The sequence below is a fragment of the Panthera onca genome, chromosome B4 (assembly GCF_046562875.1).
Source record: "Panthera onca isolate mPanOnc1 chromosome B4, mPanOnc1 haplotype 2, whole genome shotgun sequence".
Classification (NCBI taxonomy): domain Eukaryota; kingdom Metazoa; phylum Chordata; class Mammalia; order Carnivora; family Felidae; genus Panthera; species Panthera onca.
The window spans coordinates 11093418-11110960 of record NC_138345.1 but is presented as its reverse complement, the minus strand read 5'-3'; the positions used below and the strand labels follow the sequence as shown (position 1 = coordinate 11110960).

The 17543-nt window shown below is 38.3% G+C and overlaps 1 protein-coding gene across 4 annotated transcripts in view; it reads right to left on the bottom strand.

Annotated features, from left to right (window-relative positions):
* SEC61A2 (SEC61 translocon subunit alpha 2) overlaps positions 1 to 17543 on the bottom strand; it is a 34875-nt gene that overhangs the window by 8188 nt on the left and 9144 nt on the right. For 2 of the 4 annotated variants that reach the window (XM_060659597.3, XM_060659598.3), the window contains 7 exons: positions 16839 to 16917; positions 11637 to 11768; positions 11405 to 11514; positions 6112 to 6265; positions 4969 to 5129; positions 4446 to 4643; positions 2435 to 2626 (listed from right to left, as the gene is read on the bottom strand). In XM_060659597.3, the coding sequence (XP_060515580.1) occupies positions 2435 to 2626; positions 4446 to 4643; positions 4969 to 5129; positions 6112 to 6265; positions 11405 to 11514; positions 11637 to 11768; positions 16839 to 16917 (1026 nt within the window). The remainder of the gene's footprint in view (positions 1 to 2434; positions 2627 to 4445; positions 4644 to 4968; positions 5130 to 6111; positions 6266 to 11404; positions 11515 to 11636; positions 11769 to 16838; positions 16918 to 17543) is intronic. The other 2 variants (XM_060659599.3, XM_060659600.3) reach the window with 2 other exon arrangements.

Here is a 17543-nt window from a genome sequence, read left to right as displayed (position 1 = left end):
CTCTACGTGGAAAATCCAAAAGACTCCACCAAAAGTCTGCTAGAACTGATACATGAATTCAGCAAAGTCGCAGGATACAAAATCAATGCACAGAAATCAGTTGCATTCTTATACACTAATAATGAAGCAACAGAAAGACAAATACAGAAACTGATCCCATTCACAATTGCACCAAGAAGCATAAAATACCTAGGAATAAACCTAAGCAAAGATGTAAAAGAGGTGTATGCTGAAAACTATAGAAAGCTTATGAAGGAAATTGAAGAAGATATAAAGAAATGGAAAAACATTCCGTGCTCATGGATTGGAAGAATAAATATTGTTAAAATGTCAACACTACCCAAAGCTATCTACACATTCGATGCAATCCCAATCAAAATTGCACCAGCATTCCTCTCAAAGCTAGAACAAGCAATCCTAAAATTCATACGGAACCACAAAAGGCCCCAAATAGCCGAAGTAATTTTGAAGAAGAAGACCAAAGCGGGAGGCATCACAATCCCAGACTTTAGCCTCTACTACAAAGCTGTCATCATCAAGACAGCATGGTATTGGCACAAAAACAGACACACAGACCAATGGAATAGAATAGAAACCCCAGAACTAGACCCACAAACGTATGGCCAACTAACCTTTGACAAAGCAGGAAAGAATATCCAATGGAAAAAAGACAGTCTCTTTAACAAATGGTGCTGGGAGAACTGGACAACAACATGCAGAAGGATGAAACTAGACCACTTTCTTACACCATTCACTAAAATAAACTCAAAATGGATAAAGGACCTGAATGTGAGACAGGAAACCATCAAAACCCTAAAGGAGAAAGCAGGAAAAAACCTCTCTGACCTCAGCCGCAGCAATTTCTTACTTAACACATCCCCAAGGGCAAGGGAATTAAAAGCAACAATGAACTATTGGGACCTCATGAAGATAAAAAGCTTCTGCACAGCAAAGGAAACAATCAACAAAACTAAAAGGCAACGAACGGAATGGGAAAAGGTATTTGCAAATGATATATCGGACAAAGGGCTACTATCCAAAATCTATAAAGAGCTCACCAAACTCCACACCCGAAAAACAAATAATCCAGTGAAGAAATGGGCAGAACACATGAATAGACACTTCTCTAAAGAAGACATCCAGATGGCCAACAGGCACATGAAAAGATGCTCAACGTCGCTCCTCATCAGGGAAATACAAATCAAAACCACACTCAGATATCACCTCACGCCAGTCAGAGTGGCTAAAATGAACAAATCAGGAGACTATAGACACTGGCGAGGACGTGGAGAAACGGGAACCCTCTTGCACTGTTGGTGGGAATGCAAACTAGTGTGGCTGCTCTGGAAAACAGCGTGAAGGTTCCTCAAAAAATTAAAAATAGACCTACCCTATGACCCAGCAATAGCACTGCTAGGAATTTACCCAAGGGATACAGGAGTGCTGATGCATAGGGGCACTCGTACCCCAATGTTTACAGCAGCACTCTCAACAATAGCCAAATTATGGAAAGAGCCTAAATGTCCATCAACTGACGAATGGATAAAGAAATTGTGGTTTATATACACAATGGAGTACTACGTGGCAATGAGAAAGAATGAAATCTGGCCCATTGTAGCAACGTGGATGGAACTGGAGAGTGTTACACTAAGTGAAATAAGTCATACAGAGAAAGACAGATATCATATGTTTTCACTCTTATGTGGATCCTGAGAAACTTAACCGAAGTGTATGGGGGAGGGGAAGGGAAAAAAAAAAAAAAAAGGTTAGAGAGGGAGAGAGCCAAAGCATAAGAGACTCTTAAAAACTGAGAACAAACTGAGGGTTGATGGGGGGGTGGGGGGGAGGGTGGGTAATGGGTATTGAGGAGGGCACCTTTTGGGATGAGTACTGGGTGTTGTATGGAATCCAATTTGACAATAAATTTCACATTAAAAAAATTTAAAACAAACAAAAAATAAACATTAAAAAAAATTTTTTTAATCAAACTCTAAATATTTCACTGTTTGCTACCTCCAAGGTTCTGTGGGAAGTGCTTTCCACACATCAATAAATACAAGAACCCTGAAGCAGGTGCGGCCGTACCATTACCATTACACCTGAGGCTCACTGCTGTGCAACCACCTAGTACCCACATACTAAACCATGGTTTCTCAATCTTTTTTACATATCACCTCCCTGAACAGAAATTAAATACTAAGGAACAAGAATTTGTTGGGTAAGGTTAAGCTTTGGAGGGTCACAAACCATTGTAAAACTCTAAAAATTTTTCCACTTTCAGATACCGGTTTTTAATCCCCGACGGGTGACATTACCTCATTACGAACATATGACTTAAAGTTTAAATTACAAAAGTAATTAAGAGAATTCCAATTACCATTTTTTGACAGCTAAAAAGTAAAAATGTTTATTTTCATATAAAACAAATACCTACATCTTTGGCTGAGGAACCAGACACCTCTATCCACGTCTTAGAAAAGAATGCACATGATCCCAACATGAAGATGATGTAAACAACCACATGGACAGGATCCTCAAATATGGCGCCCATGGACTCGGGAGGAGAAAGATAGTAACAAAGGCCTCCCACTGGGTAAGAACGAGCAGGTCCTCCCCCACTGACATCCTACAGGACAAGAACAATAAGGGCAAATGGTCAACCCAACTGGTCAAGATACATTTTTATGACTTTTCAAACTCCTCAACAATTATGACAATGTTATAAGCTCAAAGCACCTACAGCTAATGATCCTATGTAACTTGAAGACTTACTTCGGTGTCTGATATTTTCACTCCTTCAAAATTATATAGTGAGCATCTTTTACATAAAAGACACTGTGAATATATTATTAACAGAAGAGTGATCTTCTAAAAACCAACATTATAATACCTCTACAAAAAAAATCCTCCTTCTCTTCCTAAAATGGTTCCATTTACAGGCAACCTCTGATTACATTTAGAATCTGAAACTTTCTGCAGTATACAAGACCATGCAACATATTCTTTCACTTCATAGCATTCCATGAAGAATACAATTAACTGAAATACTGACAGACAACAAACAACTCGCTGCCTAAACTTTATATGTTTTTGCATATTTTAAGAAATAGTCTTTTAGTAAATATTTGTAAGAGGGTATTTATCCAAACATTTAAGAATTTTTATAGTAACAGAACTGGGTACAGCGTATGTTCTGGGGTATATGGGGTAGAAAGCAATTTCTGGCCGCAATGATGAAAATGTCTGCTTCCTGAATATACATTTCAAAATGATTTCTTTACTGTGCCCCTAGAATCACTAATCCCCAATCAAAAGCACTGTTTATAGAAAAATTCAATTTCCCAGTAATTATTTCATTAAAAAGAATCTTCGTTAGACCACAACACAGTCTATATACAACCACTCAATGCATTTATTGCTATGAAATTACCATAGTCATAATTATTGCTGGACTATTAGCTTGCAAGGGGAGGGACCACATCTTCCCTCATCACAGGTAATCACATTTCTGTTACATGAATGGAAAAAGAGTACTATAGATAAAGAGAATCCTATTTCCTTCAACTAACACTCAAGAGTTGCTGTCTTGCCCTGTTAAACTTTAAATTTAAAAAAAAAAAATGACCATTAGAAGCAGAAAGATATGTCACTATAACTTACAATGGAAAAGCTAGCATATTAACATAAATGCGTAGAATGAGCACATTTCAGAAATAAGGTAGTTGGTGAAATACTAATTCCACAGTTACATGTTCTGTAAAAGAATAAAGGCTCAGAGTCTCCTTCAATTCTATAGTTGTAAGGGGGAAAAGTACTCCGTGGTCATATGACAGAATTTAAATCACTCAAAATTCAATCCGACAAGAACTCGCACTCCAGTAACAACAACATGGCTGGGCCTCTTTAGAAAAAGCTATGCTGACAGGATCTAAAATGGGAAGTCAGAGAGTGCTGGATTCTATTTCTAGTAACTCTGTTCTCTCCTCAGGCCAATAATCACGTGCCTATCTCCAGCCCAGTTCATCACAACTAGTTTATTGCCACTCAGGCCGTGAAAAATGAGGGTGAAACAGGAGATCTCAGTACCCCACATACAGTCAGCAAATAGCTTCCTTAAAAAACATTCTAGATAACAGCAGAGTAAGTTAACAAAACAGAAAACCGCTTTCATGAGAGCAGCTGTGATTTTAACCTTGAGGTCCCTCCAGGGAGATGTGAAAATACTTCCTAGACAGTAAATTAACACAAAGAACCTGGCCAATCTTAGTTTTTGCAACACTCATCACTCCTTCCAAATAAATGACAAATTCTGCTACAGGTCAGTGAATGTGAAAATGCTACAGCAACTGTTTCAATTTTGGCTCATCTCTTTCGACTAAAAATACAACCATGAAATGCAAATTACAATAAATTTAAATGTTTAGAATAAATAAGAAAATACTCACAGCCCACTGTCCTAGTAAATTTACCAAAAAGTTGCCACTAAATCGAACAGACAGCATCTGGGAAATAACATACAGGTTTGACACTAAGGCCGACTGGAGAATAATGGGAATGTTCGAGGTGTAGAAGAGCTTGATGGGATAGCTACTGTACTGTCCTCGATACCGGGCCGACTTGATGGGCAAGTCAACACGAAATCCCTAAAAAATGAAAGGAAGAGGAAGTAAGAGGAACTGTACACATCAAATAAAGAACAAACAGACGGCAGACGGGACCACCACAGTGGGGAGTATGAAAAGGCCGTGCTAACGTTTTCCCTTCCACAGGGCACACAGAAACGGAAATCCTGTTCTAGGCGGTAACCACAAACATTTTGCACCTTGGAGTCCAAGAACAGAATCATGTGCTTGACTAGATTCTGCAACACTGACTTGTTAGGTACTAACATTTCAAATGGCATGCTTTTCTTTAAAAGCTAAACAAAAGTCCACATCCCACGTATTTCGGTGAAGAAAGCAGACTTACCTGAAAATATATGACAACGGCAAATACAAAAACTGTAGCAATGAGGTTCATGAGGTTGGGTAAGTTCTGCCGGTAGAAAGCCTCCCTTAGAGCTCGGACTTTGTCTGTCCTGGTGGCCAGTAAATGAAAGAGAGCTATGACTGCACCCTCAAACTCCGTACCTGATAAATGAAGATAGAAATTGACTGTAGACTCGTTACCCAAAGTTGTCCCAGAAGCAAACAAATAACCTTGAAACTCCAGTACATGGCAGAAAATAGGAGTCAAAATAATTCACCAATGTTTACTCTTTAACACAGCCATGTGTGGGGCTTCTAAAAATAGCAACATCGTTGAGGCAAATGTATCTTTTTTAGCACAAATCTCAAGTTTTCTCAAGAGACTGTTCCTCATGAAAACAGCCAAAGTAGAATAAACCTAAGCAAATATTTAGGTCATAATGATTTGCCTCTCCTTTACTTTAGGGAAGGGAAGGGGACTATTTTTAGGTGGGGCTAGGGGGAAGCAGCAGCAAAGCAGAGTAAAGATGTCAGAATCAAAAGGTATGTGTTACTCTATCGTGCTTGCTTTTAAATTTGTTTTACCAAGAATATTAACAAACCATCACTGCTATTTTCCTAAGGCTGGGATCAGTTTAGACGTTAACCACTATGAACCGTGGATGGCATCTGAGAGAAATGGAAATGGGGAAAAGGAAAGACAGAACGAATCACTTCAAAATTCAGTTGCTATTACAAAGCCAAGTAGAAGAGCAGCAAAAGTATTAGTGCTCCCTCATACAATATGTAATAGTTTTTTCATTTGAAAAATCTTAATCCACTACCTTTTTATCCCCCTGGGAATGTGGAAATCGGTCAAATCAATGACTTCAGCAGCAATGACTTAAGCAAAAAACATTTTTGAAAAGCTGTTTGCAATCACTGAAATTTTCAATGAGCAGAGGCTAAAATTTAGTTATTGTTCTTTTTGAAGTAGTATTTCATACTCCACAAATCTCTGCTGCTTAACTCTTGAGCAATCAGCATCAGTGGTCCCCTGGGAGGGCAAACCAGGATGTCTACAGGCATGTCCTGCTCCAAGACAGGTTACTTTCCAGCACACATCCAGCAAAACTCGTGCAGTCGCAGACACTGTGCAATGTACCTCTGCCAGTGTTAATAGTAGTGGGACTAAAGGCCTTCCAGACAATGGTTTCACAGATGTTGGTGGCAATAAAGAGGGAAATACCAGACCCCAAGCCGTAACCCTTCTGTAGCAGCTCATCTAACAGCAGCACAATCAAACCAGCAACAAACAACTGTGGGGAAAGAAATGCAAGTAAGCTGAAGCAAGAATCAACTCAAGAAAGGGGAAGATGAACACCATTGACTACTTTCAAAGTACGGGCATTTGTAAATTTAAAACCTAACTTTTGCAGTATCACTGTTACTACTCTGCATCTTTTTAACCCCTCTTTAGTTCAGACAGAAGTCAGTTCTGCCAATCAGAGGGGTGGAAATATCGTTACATTATAAAGCAGACATTTCAACCTTTAAAGCATATTTATAAACCATCTGAATAGTTTCTCTTACAATGTTTACATAAGGCCTATTGAAAAGCACCCTGGAACAAAAATGTTCAAGTTGTTGAATTTAGGACAGCAAGAAACTGAAAACATTCCAAGTAAGTGAAAGACCAAATGAAATAAGGTATAGTAATGAGGTGCAATTGTATACTGCCATTAAAGGAGAAGTACGTGCACTACGTTGACACCTTTTTAAAGCTACTGTATGTAATACTTTATAGATGTTATACGTACAGTTGACCCTTGAACAACATGGGTTTGAACTACACAGGACCATGTATACGCAGATTTTTTTTTTTTTATAAATACACTGCAGCACTATAAATGCATTCTCTTCCTTACGATTACCTCAGTAACATTTTTTCTCTAGCTTTATTGTCAGCACCCCAGCCCCTGTACTGTTCAAGGATCAACTCTAATACATATAGAGTAAGTCAAAAAGAGCACAAATTAATATGCACAGATTATAACTGTGTAAAAAATGCATTCTATACATACAGTGGCAAAGACTGAATGTAAATGTGAAGACAAGGATTTGCCAGGTTCTTAAGCTCCTCATTTCTTAAAAAATAAAAGCATACTAACTTTAGTTCATGTGAAACTGAAAATTCTTAATGTTCCTCTTGGAGAAGACATTTCTGTAAAAGCATGCATCAATTAAAAATAATCCAAAGCCTTGCAAGTGACCTCCGCAGTCATGACGCCTTCCCTGAACTTCAGTAACCTGATCAAGAGGGGAAGAAAAAAATGCTTCTATGCCCCCAACCTCACACCTGTCCCCATTTTAAAAACACCATCCTACATAAGTGAGGAAATGCCACTTCCACTCTTCCCAGCTCTGAAGCCTCCCACCCGAGTATTTACTCAGTTTACCCAACATCCCCGGTTAGGAGAGAGAGCAAACAACTACCATACACATACGCCATTTTAAGCATGCTTACCTTCTGCAGGGTTTTTTTTCCTTAACTGTCATTTCAGTCCTTGGACACAGCCTACATTGTCTATTTACAGTCTTTTAGTTTGCCTTTCAAAGGACCGGAAAAAGGTACAATTCTTCAAACTTCTAAGAGAGCTCATGAATCCTTTACTGTTTGAAAACCAAGTTTACCACTTTGACAAGATAAAAGAGAAGTTAGGACTTACTACTGAGCTTTTAGTTTGACCACAATTATGTAATAAGTAAATAAATACTCGCAATCAGAAACCCAACCCAATGCAGGGAATAAGAGCTGTCCACAATGTATCAGCCCACCAAAAAGTCTCAGCATGGGCTTCTGATTAAATGACCTGTCCAGAGTCACTGTCACTCTGAAACACCTTTAATTCTCCAAACCCACCGTTCAGACCAATGACCATCAGACTACAGAGTGATTCCACATGTATCCGGTGAAAATCAAACTCTTATTTTTCTAACTGGAGAAAGGAATTCTAGAGAATCCTAAATGAGAGACAGTTTCTATAATCAAAGGAGTAAGATAAAGATGGTAAAAAGTATAAGTATGCCTCTGAGGGTGATGAGAAACCAGGAAGTTACAGCACCTCACTGACTAGAACGGTGACAGAAAGTGAGCGCTACGTGCATGCTCTCGCAGAATGCACCATATGTGTAAGTCTCTACCGTAGACTTTACAAATAAAGTAGACTTTAAAAATAACTCTACATTTCAACTCTGCTCATGCATGTGCACATGCACACACACAGGCACACACATTTAGTGTGATGAAACACTTCCCTTTCCTATGTGCCATGCACACTGACGGTTTCTATTCTTTTATTTTACCCGAGAGCCGCTACTTAGATTTCAAAACTCACTAAAGACATGACCGTGAATGAAATAAGAATAATTAAGGTGAGAAACACCTTACACAACTGCATGCAAACGGTTTTCAAAATCTGCTTCTAGGTGAACCACACTGCTCCAATCATATCTCCTCAGCATATCCACACATTTGCAATGCTAGCAATGCCTTAAAAGACGCACTACCATCTATGATCAAACAAGACAAATTTCTCTCTACATTAACACCGGAAGACTCAATCTCAGAATTTATGTTAAAAAAAGTATATATCCATGTATTCACTCCTGGAATATTACTATTCCTTGACTTCTGATACTGGAAAAAAAACTAAAATAGCTTAACTCCATTTTATCTCAAATTCAAATTCATAATGACTCCACAGAAGTTACTTCAATCTAGAACTGGTCAGATGAGGTTAAGAATCCAAAAGTATCCTAGGGTGCTTGGGTGGCTCAGTCAGTTAAGCATCCCACTTCAGCTCAGGTCATGATCTCGCAGTTCCTGGGTTCGAGCCCTACATCAGGCTCTGTGCTGACAGCTCAGAGCCTGGAGCCTGCTTCAGATTCTGTGTCTCAGTCTCTTTCTGCCCCTCCCCAACTTGTGCTCTGCTCTCAAAAATAAACAGAAACATTTTTAAAAAAATTTTTAAGGGGCGCCTGGGTGGCTCAGTCGGTTAAGCATCGACTTCAGCTCAGGTCACCATCTCGCGGTCCGTGAGTTCGAGCCCCGCGTCGGGCTCTGGGCTGATGGCTCAGAGCCTGGAGCCTGCTTCCGATTCTCTCTGCCCCTCCCCCGTTCATGCTCTGTCTCTGTCTCAAAAATAAATAAACGTCAAAAAAAATTTTTTTAAGAATCTAAAAATAGGGGCGCCTGGGTGGTTCAGTTGGTTAGGCAACCGACTTTGGCTCAGGTCATGATCTCGCAATTTGTGAGTTCGAGCCCCGCATTGGGCTCTGTACTGACAGCTCAGAGCCTAGAGCCTGCTTCAGAGTCTGTGTCTCCCCCTCTCTCTACCCCTTCTCTGCTCATGCTCTGTGTCTGTCTCTCAATAATAAACATTTAAAAAAATTTTTAAAAAAAAGAATCTAAAAATAGCTTTACTAAAATACTAGAAAAATTTTTACTGGAGCATAATGTTCTAAGAGTTAGGTACCAATTATGACTGTCATGTAAAAATCAGGGTTATTCTCAACTATGGATTGCATAAAGCAAAGGCCATAAAGAAACGGAAGATGGCAACGAGTGATGTAACAGTATTCTCAACAATGCCAAAAGCATGTGAAGAGATCCTGACCACTGACAACAAAATCACTTTTGAGAGGATCTTCTCTCCCAAGCCATTCTAACTCTTCTGCCTCTAATTCTCAAAGGTTATAAATTTGCCAACCAAGTGTTTTTAAAACAGAGAAATAATGATAACGTCATTCTAAAAAATTCTACCTTATACCAAATGAGAGCTCACTAGGGCTCAGAAACCTACCAAAGACACTGATAGTCCATTAAAATTTCCTCCCCTGGTCAAAAGACAAGATATTTCCATCTAGTGAGAAGATCCCTCCCTGTTGTTAATGATGCCAATAAATATACTTGAACAATCTAATTCTCCTTGTTCTCAATCAGACTTACTAAACGATCTTATTTTGATTTGCTTCTATGTAACGTTTCTCATTAAAAAATAATGGTCAACCATGCCAGTCTGAAATGATCCTCTTTCTCAATGTATATATTAATAAGTTGGTATTTTAGTTTTATTTACTTCTAACCTTGATCCTTTGGCCATTAAAAAATGTTCCTAGGCATGCCTGAGTGGTTCAGTTGGTTAAGCATCCAACTTCAGCTCAAGTCATGATTTCACAGTTTATGAGTTTGATCCCTGCATCAGGCTCTCTGTTGTCAGCACAGAGCCTACTTCGGATCTTCTGTCCTCCTCTCTCTCTCTGCCCTTCCCCCACTGGTTCTCTCAATCTCTCGCTCTCAAAATAAATAAACTAAAAAAAAAAAAGAAAGAAAAAAGAAAGAAAACAGAGGAACGCAAATGGTGTCCTTTAAAAAAAAAATGTTCCTAATGAATAGTAATTCCATAGAGAGAGCAAGAAGAGGCATTTCCAAAATAATCAAGACTCCAAATGCTATTTTTAGCTTCTCAAACTTCTTTTCAAAATCCCGTAATTATTCTAGAAAAGTATAATCCATTCGTGAGTAGCTTATCTAAATGATTTTTAAGGACTGCACATTAGAGAAATATCTTCTAAATTTGACACACTTTAAGATATTTAGAAGGAAAATTATCGTTGGCCTTTAAAAATTCAATTCCAAAAAGTAAAAAATAAAAATAAAAATTCAGTACCAAAGGGTTTATTTTAAAAATCCAGGGAATATATATATGTGGGCTCATGTATTTTACTGCTGAGATGTTATTTGTAATGCCATTATTCTGTGTACCACTAAGAGAAAAAAATACTGTCAATTAAACTATGCCACAATAGCTTATCAAAATTTTTATTTTCTACTTATAAGAAAAGTTACTTTACACCTAACCACAGATTTTATCATCTAGCTTGCTCTGTGCCTTTGTGCCCATAGTGACTGTTCCATAATAAATCATAGGCTTTTGAAGACATTTTAAACAGCAACTAAACTCAAAAACATGTTACATCAACGATGCACGCAACTGATGTAACGACCATGTGAACAGCCCCAACCAGAGGACGCACACACGCAGGCGATGATTACCATCACCACTGCTGCCTGCCTGACAGCAACCATGAGGTACCATCAGCTCTGAGAAAACATCCTGGCTTCAGAGACATCAGAAAGTAAAAAATGTGCATCTAAGAAACAGTGAAATACAGCTGATCCGTAATTCTTTATCCAATGCAGCTATGAGGCTATCATAATAAACTTTAGTTTTTACATCAATACAATTTACATGGGTCACTTCAATAATCAAAATCTTATAATTAGATAATACAAAAGTAAGAAAATTAATGTTCAGTCATCTAAAGAAGTGCTAGAAAAGAAAAAAGAAATCAAACTGCTTTGTTATCTGCAAATGAAAAATTGGCTTTCTTACCTGAATAATGATAAGGAGACAGATGCCAGCACCCATTTCAGCAGGGTCCCCATACATGCCCGTCATGACATACACAATGGCTTGCCCAATGGTAATGATCATACCAAATACTGATGAAAATTGGGGGGAAAGGAGTACATGCTTACAACCAAAGACAAAAAAAGACTAGAAAAATATCTTTACCACAAAATTCTCAAATTTGGTAAAGACTCTAATTGCATTAATAGCTCACGTTTCTGGGCTCCATTGAACAGAGCTCTGTCTTTGGGTGTGTCTCCAACTTCAATGATTTTGGCTCCAGCCAGCAGCTGCATAATCAAACCAGATGTTACAATCGGGGAGATACCCAATTCCATTAAAGTTCCTGCAAAGGAGAAAGAAGGAAGCAAATAATCCTTACTATACTCAACGCAGATTAATTTAAAAGTGATGCAGTCCTTAATTATGTCTATTGAAATACACGCTCAAATGTTAACAGGCAGATTTTCATCCTTTAAACATTAACTGCCAAAAACCAAAAAAACAAAAAAAACCTCTCATTTATTAACACAACCTTGCAACAATTGACTGAAATAAAATTACTATACCATAAAAATGTAAATTTCTGTAAAGTCTAAACTTAAAATGTGAAAGAAATCTTGGAAGATTTATTTATTTTTTATTTTATTTATTTATTTATTTATTTTTTAAACGTTTATTCATCTTTGAGAGACAGAGACAGACAGAACATGAGCAGGGAAGGGGCGGAGAGAGGGAGACACAGAATCCGAAGCAGGCTCCAGGCTCCGAGCTGTCAGCACAGAGCCCGAGACACGGGGCACGAACTCACAAACTATGAGATCATGACCTGAGCCGAAGTCAGATACTCAACTGACTAAGCCACCCAGGCGCCCCTCAAACCATTATTTTTAAAACTTACAATGAACGTTTTACTTTAATGCAAAATAAGAAGTTACATACCAAGCCTGAAAATTAAATACCAAATTAATAAAAAATGATATTTAAGAATATTTGTGACTCTGGGGCACCTGGGTGGCTCAGTCATTTAAGTGACTGACTCTGGATTTTGGCTCAGGTCATGATCTCATGCTTGGTGAGTTCAACCCCCCATGTGGGTCTCAGTAGCACAGAGCCAGCTGGAGATTCTTTCTCCCTGTCTCTGCCCCTCCCCTACACGAACATGTGCACATGTGCACTCTTTCTCTCTTAAAATAAACTTAAAAAAAAAAAAAAAGGCTAGGGTACCTGGGTGGCTCAGTCGGCTGAGGGTCCGACTTTAGCTCAGGTCAGATCTCACAGTTCATGAGTTCAAGCCCCATGTCAGGCTCTGTGCTGACAGCTCAGAGCCTGGAGCCTGCTTTGGGTTCTGTGTCTCCCTCTCTCTCTCTGACCTAGCCCCCCAAGTCATTCTCTGTCTCTCTGTCTGTCTGTCCCTCCCTTCCTCCCTCCCCCTCTCTCTGTCTCAAAAAGAAATACACATTAAAAAAAAAAAAAAATAAAAAAACTTTAAAAAAAAAAGAGTATTTGTGACTCTTCTAATTCAAAATCTAAAATTACATAAAGTGTCATCTAAATCAATGTTGTAGAATATTTAGTGGCATGAAAAATGTTTGTGACCTACTGGGTAGCAAAAAAACATCTGGAAAATAGTATTACAGTTTGGTTTCAGTTAATACTTAAGTGGAAAAATAGTTTCCTGATATGGTTGCTAAGATATGATTTATTTTTACCCAGTGAGATTATAGATAATTTTTATCTCCTTCTTCTTGCCTCTCTTGATTTTTTTTCAGTTTTTCTTTACAGAAAACACGTTTTGTACTTACAGTGAAAAATAAGAAAACCAAATACGCCCAGTGTGTAAGGTAACATGTAGAACTAAATAATTCTACAGCACCAAGAATAGGTTTTGTTTTGTTTTGTTACCTTAAATCCTGGCTTTTATAAATCCTCAAAAGGTACCCTTAATATGAGAAAAGATCCCATTCTAGAAAGATTCTTTATGTCTTCTCAAATACTTCTTCAACAGTAAAAGGTAACAACATTCCCTGCTGTTAAAACCACTAGGTAGAGAAATAGGTAGGAAGGTAAGCATTTTTTTTTAAGTCAAATCACAAAAATCTGTAACTGTCAAAAGGATGCAGTCCAAAATAAATCCAGTCAAACTTTGATGACAATTTCACACAGGAAATATGGCACCTCAAATCAGTAGGGAAAAGGACAAATGGACCTTACCAAGTGACTGGCCATCTATAAAAAATCATGCCTGCATTTCTTACCTCATGACTTATTTCAAAATAAAGGCCTGATGTATAGAAAATGTGACCATAAGAGACAAATAACAAAAAGACTAGAAGTGAGTATACTTGTCATCTTGGAAAGGAAAAAGCTTTCCTAAGCCTGACAAAAAAACCTAGAACCGACAATAAAAAAAATCAGACCCCCTGGTTAGATATAGCCATGAAAAATCCATGTGGCAAAACACTGCGTAAAAGTTGAAAGAAAAAAAAAGGCAGAAAAGTTAAAAAAATATTCAAACACAAATGACAAAGAGTTCTTATCTCCAATATGCAAAGGGTTCTTACAAATCAATTAAAAAGGAACAAGCCAACAGAAAAAAATTTTAAAAAGGACAAAGAGAAACACAGTATGGCTGCTCCCAACGATGCTCTTTCTCAGGAAATACTGACAGTACAGGAGGGACCCCAGCACCCACATCTCAACTACATAACCCTGAAACTCTAACCAAAGCTGACAGAGCATGGTATAATGTTGGAGTTTGGAATTTTGAGCTACGAACCAAAGAACCAGGAATCTGGGGCGCTAATTCCCCAAAAGAAGGTTCCCAGTCTCTGCTGCTGAGTCTCTCTCCCCGGCCAGGCTTAGTTCTTTTACCTCCTCTGGATTCCAAAAAATAAAACAGTTATCCTTCTAATAAATTCCATTTTTGTGTTTGAACTAGTAAATTTTCTCTTACTTTAAACAAGTCCACTCAGAAAAAATTCAAATCTTCAATAAAAATATAAAATCATGTTCAAGGTCACCAATACATAAAGAAATACAAATTACGTAACAGATACCAATTTTTACATGTCCAACTTCCAAAGACTAAGATGTCATTCTCATATACAACTGCTGAGTGCACAAAATACAAATCGTTTGGAAGATAATTTAGCACTATCTATCAAAAATGTAGGTGTATGTATCTTGCAAACAGTTAAACTCCTAGAAATCAATTGTATTAAAAAATTACAGGACAGAGCATAACAGTGATTGTGTCAAGGTAACACCAGTTATGATACAAAATCAGGGAAAACACTAAATGTGAGACTCAAGAGGACCCTAGTGGCCTGGAATCACACTTGAAACACTCCTTCATTTGTCTACAAAGCCATTTATAATCTGGCTCTTGGACTCATCTGCAACCACATTACTCCTTTCCTTATTTTCTTCCAGCCACAGTGACTCCTCATCGTTCCTTGAACACATTAAACACACCCCCATCTCAGGGCCTTGGCACACGCTATTCCCTAGAATGTTCCTTCCCCAGATCTTCACATGGCCTTCCATATCATGTCCTGTAGGTCTCTGCTCAAATGTCTCTCCCCTCGCCCGAAATACACTTCATGTAGAAGCTACGTCCCCAAACAGCGTACTATAAACTCCATGACAACAGGGACATTGTCGTGACCACATCTCTAATCTCGGCACCTGGCACAAAGTTTGGCACACAGTTAAGAACTCAATAAATACCTGAATAATTTGAAAAAAATCATGGCATATCCATCTAATGGAATGGTATATGGCCATTAAATGAAATACCTCGTCCAAAATACTAAGTCAACACGCTAAAGTAATAGAATAGTGACATAGTTTATCTTATTTTTAGCTTAAAAGAAAAAGTACAGTTGGCCCTTGAACAATGTAGGGGTTAGAGACACTGACGCCCCACACAGTCAAAAATCCACATATAACTTCTGACTGCCCAAAAACTTAATAGCCTACTGTTGACTGAAAGCCTTATCAATAACATCAACAGTCAATTAAAACATATTTTATATCGGGGCGCCTGGGTGGCTCAGTCGGTTAAGCGTCCGACTTCGGCTCAGGTCACCATCTAGCAGTCCGTGAGTTCGAGCCCCGCGTCGGGCTCTGGGCTGATGGCTCAGAGTCTGGAGCCTGTTTCCGATTCTGTGTCTCCCTCTCTCTCTGTCTCAAAAATAAATAAAACGTTAAAAAAAAAAAAAAATTTTATAAAAAAATAAAAAAAAAACATATTTTATATGTATCATATACTGTGTTTTTATAATTAAATAAGCTAGAGAAAAGAAAATGTTATGAAGACTGTCATAAGGAACAGAAAACAAATTTACAGCACTGCACTGTATTTACCAAAAAAAATCCATGTAGAAGTAGACCCACATGGTTCAAACCCATGTTGTTCAAGGGTTAACTAAATATAAATTTACATATGTGAGTGTATATGCAGAGAAAAGGTCTGGATAGATATTCACCAATCCATTACCTTCCCAGGAGTTAACCTTGACATGCAAGACTTTCATTTTCAGCTTTATATAAAACCATATTCAAATTTTGGGGCGCCTGGATGGCTTGGTGGAACATCTGACTTTGGCTCAGGTCATAATCTCACGGTTCACGGGTTCGAGCCCCACATCAGGCTTTGCGCTGACAGAGTGGAGCCTGCTTCTGCTTCTCTGTCTCCCTCTCTCTCTGCCCCTCCCCCGCTTATGCATGCTCTCTCTCAAAAAAGAATAAACGTTTAAAAAAAATTTTTTTAACTATACAAATTCTGGTGCATTTTAAAATAATTAACCAATATTACTATTTTAATCTAAAAAAATTACCAACAAAACCCTTCATAATCCAGCCCCTACCTATCTCTTTAGCCACTGCCTTACACACATGTGCTGTTAGCTCAGGCTTCCCTCTCCCATGAATCCACACACTAAGTTCCAATTCAAATGCCATTCCAGCACTGTCTGCTCTCTGACACTGTAGATCAGGGCCATTGAGTCCCACACAAAACCCAAGGGCAGACTTTGGATGGTCTGTGAATCTCCTGAGATTTTATGCAAAACATGTGTGTGTGAGTGTATACGAATTTTTCTCAGGAGAGTATACTTAAATTTAATTAGATTCTCAAAGGAAACATGACCCATAAAAGGATGGAGAACCAAAGCTCCAGCCGGCACTATCCCTCTGTTCTCCGTTGTACATCTACACTCCATACATACTTCTATTATTACAATACATGGAGTTTTGTAAGTATTTATGTGTTGGTCTCTTCTCTTAGGCAATGAGTTTCTTTTACCATATGCTCCCCACCCCTGTAGACAACAAAATAGTTGTTTCCACGTTGTCCCATCTATCTGATATCGGTACTAACGAGCATGGAGGCAAAAGCAGAAGTCCATACCTCTGTTGGATGCAAGAATAACTCTCATCCAGTAGAAAGGATCTGCAGAATCTGATGACATGATTCCAAATAGTGGTATCTATAACATTACATAAAACAGTTTCTAAAAATGAATTTTGTCAATTAAGTTGGAACTTAATTCATAGTTCAATTACTTAATATTTGCAATACTTAAAAAAAAAAAAACGTTACTTCCCATGTTCTATAACAAAACAAGTGTACCTAAAGGCAAAGTTTTTTTAACAAAAATAAAAAAAACAGAAATCACTACTTATAGCAATCTACTAGTAAAAATACCTAGCAGGATGAAGATTTGTTGCAAAACAACGTAAATGCACTTAACACTACTGAACTGTACACTTAAAAATAGTTAAGACGGTGGGGGCGCTTGGGTGGCTCAGTTGGCTAAACGTCCAACTTCAGCTCAGGTCATGATCTTGTGGTTCACAAGTTCGAGACCCACCATCAGGCTCTGGGCTGTCAGGGCAGAGCCCACTCCGGATCCTTTGTCCCCTTCTCTCTGCCCCTCCCCTGCTCGCGTGCTGTCTCAAGAGTAAATAAATAAGGCATTTAAAAAAATAGTTAAGATGGTAAATTTTATGTTATGTGTGTTTTACAATTAAAAAAAATATATACCCCTACCAGGGCACCTGGGTGGCTCACTCAGTTAAGCGTCCAACTCTTGATTTCAGCTCAGGTCATGAT